The 7,419-nt window shown below is 57.4% G+C and overlaps 1 protein-coding gene across 1 annotated transcript; it reads right to left on the bottom strand.

The window, feature by feature from the left end:
• Positions 1-5,115: 5,115 nt before the first annotated feature.
• LOC118976880 (interferon alpha-inducible protein 27-like protein 2) lies at positions 5,116-6,927 on the bottom strand (the record flags this gene model as incomplete). The annotated part of the gene is made up of 4 exons (XM_037031624.1): positions 5,116-5,393; positions 5,938-6,099; positions 6,620-6,652; positions 6,816-6,927. Coding segments are annotated over 4 exons (570 nt in total), but the record flags the coding sequence as incomplete, so codon positions are not given.
• Positions 6,928-7,419: the final 492 nt, after the last annotated feature.

The raw sequence follows: 7,419 nt of genomic DNA, 5'->3' as shown, positions 1-7,419 counted from the left end.
CTTCTCCCAGATCCCCTTCTTTGCACTTGTAGTCCAGGGTGGGGGAGGGGCTCACTCTCTTTCCCATCTGAGTGGCCACGGCCACACGGTGTCGGGCTGCAGTGAGCAGAAAGGAGCGTGAACGAGAAGACTGAAAGGCACCCCTGCCCAGCTTCTGACTCTGAATATGACCCTGGGCCTGCGTTTGCTCCTCCCGCAATGGGGAGTTGATCTACATGACCTCAAAGATCCCAGCCAGGGTGGGTGTTGACTCAGTTCCGGTGCAGAGTCAGGAGAAGGGGGATAGGAGGGCGTCCAGTTTGGAGCCGCTTAGCAGATAGCCTGCGTGTCATCTGCACTCTTGTAACTGGGTAGCCTGGGGCCCTGCTACCTGCCAGCATGTAGAAACAGCACAAAGATTCGTGGGGAAGGAAAGAGGCTTTTATTAACAGGGTACCCAATCGGAGGGGCTGAGAGCATCCCTGCTCCAAGCCAACCTCCACAAAGCCCAGAAATTCCCTTATTTTCAGAAAGACAAATCCAAACCCATGCCCACGAGTTCCCCATCATTGCTTACCTGTCCTTTTGGAGCCCAAGCCAACCACACAGATGGGTCTCCATTCTCAGTCCGTTTCTCTGTGGTGTGCGCTTGGGAGTTCCAGAGTCGCCTAGCAGCAGCTTCCTCCCTTTCCTGGGGCTGGGGCACACTGCCAGACCACCGCAGCTGGGCGCGCTAGGGCTCCCTCTGTGGGGCCCAGCCGTGCATTTGGGTGCTGCTCTCAGCGAGAACGGGAGTGGTCCAAGACCTGTGTTCCGTGCGGCCATGTGGTGCAGGTTGCAGCATCCTGTGGGTTGCTGCTGGGAAGTCATGCTCCCGACTCTGCAAGCAGGGCAAGGCAAGAGGCGCAAGAGGAGCCTGGTGCCCTCTGGGTCCTGCAAATGCAGCAGTTTCCTCCAATCAGGCAGGGCAAGGGGAACGCAAGAAGGGCCAAGTTTCTGCACACCCTCTGTTTTAAATCTTTTGCCCCAAAATTTCACATGAGGTGGAAGTGTCCAAATTCCCAGCCCGTCTCAGCTGGTGTCCACCACACACAAGTGTCTCTCTGCCTGGGGCAGAGCGTTGCCATGTTCATCCTCACTCTACACATGTACTGTGACCTTCTCAGGCCATGCAGGCTCTGTGCAAGCTGTGTCACAAGCCACGTTAGTTATTTACTCGTGTCTGGGTTATGGAACCCTGCCACGCAGTTTGGGTTGCAATTCCAATCACCGCCTCAGTGTTTGCTCTTTTCTGGCCCTTCTCTGGGAAGTGCAGCCTCGTGCTCCGGATCAGGGATCCCCTGCTCCCCAGCAAGCTGGTCAGACCCCTAACCCCAGGGGTGGCCCCCCACCTCTGCCCCCTTACAATCACAGAAGAAGACGTCAGAGTTTGAGGCAAGAGGAGGATTCGAACATTCTTACCACAGCCTCCAAATGAGAGCCTAGTCTGGCTGAAACCTTGATTTTGACCCTAAACACAGAACTCAGTCAAGCCCACTTACACTTCTGACTGACAGCTATAAAGCAATCAATCAAAGGGTGTTATTTTAAGCCCCTAAACATTTTTAAAGATGTCATTTTCTTTTTGGACAGAGGAGAAGGGAGGGAGAAAGAGAGGGAGAGAAACATCAATGTGTGGTTGCCTCTCCTGCGCCACCAACTGGGGACCTGGCCCGCAACCCAGGCATGTGCCTGACTGGGAATCGAACCAACGACCCTTTGGTTGGCAGGCTGGTACTCAGTCCACTGAGCCACTCCAGCCAGGGCTAAACTCCTAAATGTTTAATAATTTGCTAGGCAGAATAAGAAATAGCCTTGATACCCTCTCTCTCTTTATTAGGCTGAGGGTCTTTCACTTAGGAGCTGGCTGAACGTTTCGGGATTAGGGAACTTCCTGGCTCCTGCCGACCCCTGGGACTCAGGGTCCCTGCCAACCTACAGAAGCCCCCAGTGTCAGAGAAGCCAGGCCCCTTTGCTGCTAACCAGTCCTGGGCATCCGCCCCCCCAGAGGGGCCCAAGGTGGGAGCCACGGTGCTGGTCCGTGGTTGTGGAAAACGGTGGGCACAGAAAGGGGCCCTGAGGGGGGTGGATGGGCTGTGGCTCCCACGGCTCCTGGACGGGGTGGGGGGGAGGGACAGAAGGGCTTCTGTTCCCCAGGAACCCCGCCCCCATCATCCTGGGTCCCATGGAGACTTCTGGGGCACCCTAGATGGTGGCTTTCAGAGTGACTCTAAAAGACAGAAACAAGAGGGTAAAAATGACACTAAAGGGTCATTTGCTGCTGCCAAGACCCTGCCATGGCTCCTCACAGAAAATCCGCACACCATTCCGAGAAAGGGGGTGCTGCCTGTTTGTTAGATGTTGTTTAAAAACACCTGTGAGAAGCGACCCAAAGCCCCCAACTCCCTCTGCCCCCGAAGACGGCCATCCTTCCCCCGGCGGGAACAGTCCACTTCACGGGTTCTTTCCAGATTTGGAGCCTTGAAGTGGCCTGTACCCACCGGCTCCCTCCCAGCTGCCTCCTCGAGCAGCTTGGGTGGTTACCCGAGTTCAGGGAGATGAGAGTATTTTCCTCGTGAATCAACCAGCGTCCAGCTGAAGACAATAACCAGGGTGTGAGGCAGGCAGAATGGGTTGTTGGGGCTGACCGCCTGCAGGTCAGCCCCAGCCAGTGGGGTGCTCTCAGCACCTTGGGTAACAGGGGCCACGGCCACTGAGAAGGAACATTGTTCACACTGGAATTGTGCAATCCTGTCCCTGTCAAATTGCAAAGACTCGGGGACAGTCCTCTGGTGTGAGTGATTTACCCTATGGCCTTTGGCATGTGGCATTTGTCCAGGGTCACCAGGCTTAGGGGCTAGACCCTAAGTTAGTCTGTGTTCTCTGCCAGGATTCTGACAGCCCTGAGGTCTGGGTCCCAGGCTCTGAGACAGTGGTCCCTGTCTGCACCTCCTCCTGCCGGAAGGAGGAGGGCGAGGCCCGAACCCAGCCGATGTCAGGCACAATCCAATAGAGTGCTGTGGAGAGTGGTGCGAGAAGCCGTCCTGGGCTGAGTCCCCAAAACAAGGACCTGAGTGCAGTGGTTTACTGGGAGGTGACTCCAAGGAGCACAAAGGAGGGAACGGTGGATGAGACAGACAGACAGACAGCCAAGGAAGGGCCCATAAATGAGTGAGTTTGCACTGTGGGCAACTGAGGCTCAACCCTCCTGACCTTTGGGAGACACTGTGGAACTGGCCTCGGAGTTGTCCCACCCGAGGACGGTTATCTGCTGCCTAAAACCCATCATTGGCTCAGGGCCATCCCGCAGGGGCCAACACCTGACACTCCCAGCCAGCCTTGTGGGCCTCACAGGCTGTGCCCTGAGAGGGAGTCACAGGTCGGGCCAGTGGGGGCAGCAGGCAGGAACTGGAAGTGTCAGGGGTACGTGGGGGGAATCTCCACCACTGTCTGCGGCACAAGTCAGGGACAGAGGAGAGCAGTATTTATGGAGGAAGTAGGCATGCCTTGTCTGCTGGGCCTATGCGTGGGAGGCCCGGCCAATCTCATCAGGGTCGATCAAACTGGGTTCAGGTGTTGCTCCGCTGTGGCTGCTGCCTGCACACGGCCTGCTTCAGATTAGCGTGTCTCCCGCTTCCTGGGTGTCGGCTCCAGCCTGAGCTTGAGGCTTCCGTTTTGTGTGTGCATCCCGGACCGGGCCTCTCTGCACATACGTGGGGCCCTGGGGTTCTTGGTGGGCCCATCAGTCTGGGCAGGCACAGTGGGCCTGGCCTGGGGTCGGGGGTCGGGGGCACTTTCTCCATAGCCCTGCAGCTCTCTCCGTGGTGGGCAGGTTCTGTCTGGTCCAAGAAGGTTCTGCACGCCAACTTCAGGGGTGATGTTTTTTCTTGTTTTCTGTCCCATCTGTCATGATCTTCACCGTGCTTTGTGGGGTGTGTTACAGGGTTTACTGCCCTCCCCTCAGCAGTGAGAGGCTTATTCCCTGGGAGAAGGAACGTGGGGGCCTCAGGTCTTGCCTCAATGTGGGACGTTTACTCTGGGTTTCTGCCTGTCCTTAATCTTTCTTGGGAGCACCCAGCAGGTCCTCCAAGAAGAACCTGCAGGTTGGTCTGTAGCTCCTCAGGGACCTACACCCGCACACTAGCTCATACTTGGCCTTGAGCAGTCAGTTAAGATGGTTAGCTGAATCCTCACCTGCTTGCACTGGGGCGCCTCCTCCTTCCTGTGCCCGGCGCCAGGCGGGCCAGTGCTCTCCCTGCAGGCACCTGACTTCCTGAAAGCTCAGGCCATCGGGGGCCCTGCCACGTCTGCTGTCTTAGGGGTTCGAGAACAGTTATGAGCATGTGTGTTGTGGACTTTTCTTGTAGCTTTCTACACTCTCAGCAGTCCTGTTCTCGACGAGGTCATGGAGCGGTCTACAAAAATGCGGCGGGTGCCCCCAAGCCTCCTCAAAACCATCTCCTGGGTGTAGGAAGTCTTAGGACTATTTTTATTTATTTTACATCTCATCCTTAAAAAAATCCGACAGAATGACACCTCTCTAGCAGGAAAAAGGCCTCCTCCTGGAGGCGAATGGAGACTTAGGGCCGCCCCAAAGCCCTTGTCGCCAGGGTAGGAGCTGGTGAAGGTCAGTTTTCGTTCGATTTCGCAGGCACAGTGCGTTGCCGTGGGATTCGGTCCCCTCCCCGTGAGGTGCCGGAGCCCCGGCAGCATCTGGCGCACAGCACTGTCCTGGCGGTGTGCATGCCAGCTCCCCCACAGGAGTTTGGAGGTCTCGCAGGGGAGGCTGGTGTCTCTCATCTCCGGGTGTATAATGCCCATTCAGGAGGAAGGGCCAAAGGCTCCCAGGTCAGTGGCTCAGTGTGCATCCTGGCTACCCCTCAGCCTAGCTACCCAACAGGAAGCTTTATCAACCCCACCATTCAATGAGGGGTAAACTGAGGCCCATGGAGGGGCCGTGAATGGCCCTGGGCTATATAGCCCATCCCTTGTGAGACTAGGACCAGCCAAAGCCTCCTCCTGACGGATTCTGTGCCTGAGCAGCCTGCCACCCCTGCTGCCCCTCTGCAACAAGGCAGGCTGGGAGGATGGGGAGAACCAGAGCCCTCTAACTCACAGTATTCCAGCCAGGGCTGCAAGGAGCGGAGATGGGCGGGGGGGTTGCAGGTGCTCTTTATTTCTCATGCCTCTCTCTGACCTGAGGTCAAACTTCAAAAGTTTCACTTGGGATGCATTTTCTCCTGGCCCGTCCCCTTCAGCTCTGGGTCCAGCTGGGGAAGAAGGGGGTGACTTTTTTGAACCTCCCAGCAAGGCTCCCAAAACAGATCCAGTGGAGGCCAGGAGGATGTTGGATGCCGTGGAGAGCCCAGCCGCCCCTGCAGGAGAGAGAGGGTGAGCACAGGGAACCTGCAGCGGAGGTCTGAGGCCAGGAGATCCCAGCCGGATCTCTCCTCTAGGTCCTGAAACCTGCAGGGCTCTGCTGCTCTGGGGAGAGGATGCTGAAGGTGGCAGAGAGAGAAAGAGAGTGAATTCATGGGAAGTGGGAGGCAGAGGAGAGTTGCCACAGGCTTTGAGGTACAGGTCCCCTCACTTTACACAGGTCACAGAGGCCGGAGAACGAGGGGACCCATTGAGGCTCCCCAGGTGTCAGATTTGGGTAGATCTGGGCCCACAGCCTAAATATCTCTCACCCTGGGCTCCTTTCCTTCTCCTCCCTCCCAGAACCCCTGGCCCCTCCACTCCACCCCGCACCTCACTCAGAAGGAGCCAGAAAGAGAGCTTGGGAAAGACGAAGGACCAGGGACACAAGGACACAGAACTGGAGGGAGAGGGCAGGCCCTCCCCTCAGGCTCAGCCTCAGGGCTGAATCCCCTTCTGGCCCCATCCTCCCCTCCTCCCCCTCCTGCTCAGGACACTCACCCACGGACTGCAGAGTGGCCACCAGACTACCAGCGGCAACCCCGCCCCCATTGGCAATGACAGCTGCTGACATCATCTTGGCCGCTAGGGAGGAGGCTGCGATGTCTGCCCTGGTGAAACCCATGGCGCCCAGCACCATGGGCACTGTGCCCACGGCCACCACTGTGGGGAGGAGGGGCCGAGTCGACACGTGCGCACAGGAGAGTGCACCCCGTTAGGAATTCCTTGACAGTGTCTACGCTGAGCCCACCGGAGGCAGCAGCTTAGAGACGGATGCCAAGGGGAAGAAGGTGGGGGGCGTGGGGTGGGAGAAGGAGGGGGATGGGTAGAGACATCAGAGGAGGTCCAGGCAGAGCCCTGGCTGTGTGACGCTGGGGAAGTCACGACCTCTCCCTGGGCTCAAGTGTGTGTGTGTGTGTGTGTGTGTGTGTGTGTGTGAATGAGGAGGGTGAATTAAACCACTGCAGTGTTAGCAGCAACCCCCCTTTCAAATGAAGTCTCGTCTGCGTGCTCATTATCTATAAGCACTGAAGAGCAGCTGAGGCAGGGATCCGCAGGGGCACTGCTCTCTCCCCTAAAACTCACGCAAGCAGCTCCAGGAGTGGAAAGAGTGTTCCGGAGCCCACAGCGCCACGGGCCTGTGAAGTCCCCCCCCCACCCCAGGATGAGGGTCCCAGGTAACTCACCTCCTCCGCTGCAGCAGCAGCCGCTCTCTCTAGGGAGACAAAGTCGGGTGGGGTATGGTGGGGGTTGACAGTTAGTTTGAGGCAGTGAAGGAGGGTGGCCAGCTAGTCCCCTGGCCCTTCATGAGTTGGACTGGAGCCCCGGAGGCCAGCCCCCTGCCCAGGCCACCACCCCTGGGGCAAAGCGAGACTCACTTATCATGGTGAGGCCTTCCTGGTCCAGCCTCTGCTCAGGGAACGACTCTGCTCCTTGGAATGTAATTTCCCAGGCAAACCAGTGGGGACACCGCTCGTCCCTGGCAGCTCCTCATCCCTGGCAAAGCGCAGGAACGAATGCGCCGTCTGCCCGCCTGTGGGTCCTAGCTCTCCCGCCCCAAATCCCGACCCCACTCGCAGGTCCACCCACTCCTGCCCTCCTGGCCCCTGGCGGTTTTCCTTGGGTGGCATTTTCTCTCTCTCTCTCGATGTCTCTACAGAAAAGAGTTTAAAGCACCAGGACATCAACGCCAGTAGGCTGTGGTTCCAAATTGTTGTACCCACCCCCACCCCACACACCCCCAATCCCCACCCCCTTTGCCCCCATTTAAAAGAAGCAAAAAACGCCCCCCAAATCTAAAGAGAAAAACACTATTTGATTTCACTTAATTTCATTTGAGTGCATGTCCTTTCAGTCTGCCTCTCCAAAGCCGCCCCACCCTGTCACTGTCTGTGTAACCCCACCACCACCAAGTTCCAATCTCTCTGTTCACACTCTTTTGCAAAGTCCTGACTTTATTCCATTTATTTCCCAGGCTGTTTA

This window comes from Sturnira hondurensis, unplaced genomic scaffold (genome assembly GCF_014824575.4).
Source record: "Sturnira hondurensis isolate 20B ecotype Veracruz unplaced genomic scaffold, ASM1482457v3 Scaffold0021143, whole genome shotgun sequence".
Taxonomy (NCBI): domain Eukaryota; kingdom Metazoa; phylum Chordata; class Mammalia; order Chiroptera; family Phyllostomidae; genus Sturnira; species Sturnira hondurensis.
The sequence above is the reverse complement of the archived record's forward strand: the minus strand, read 5'-3'. Positions and strand labels throughout refer to the sequence as shown.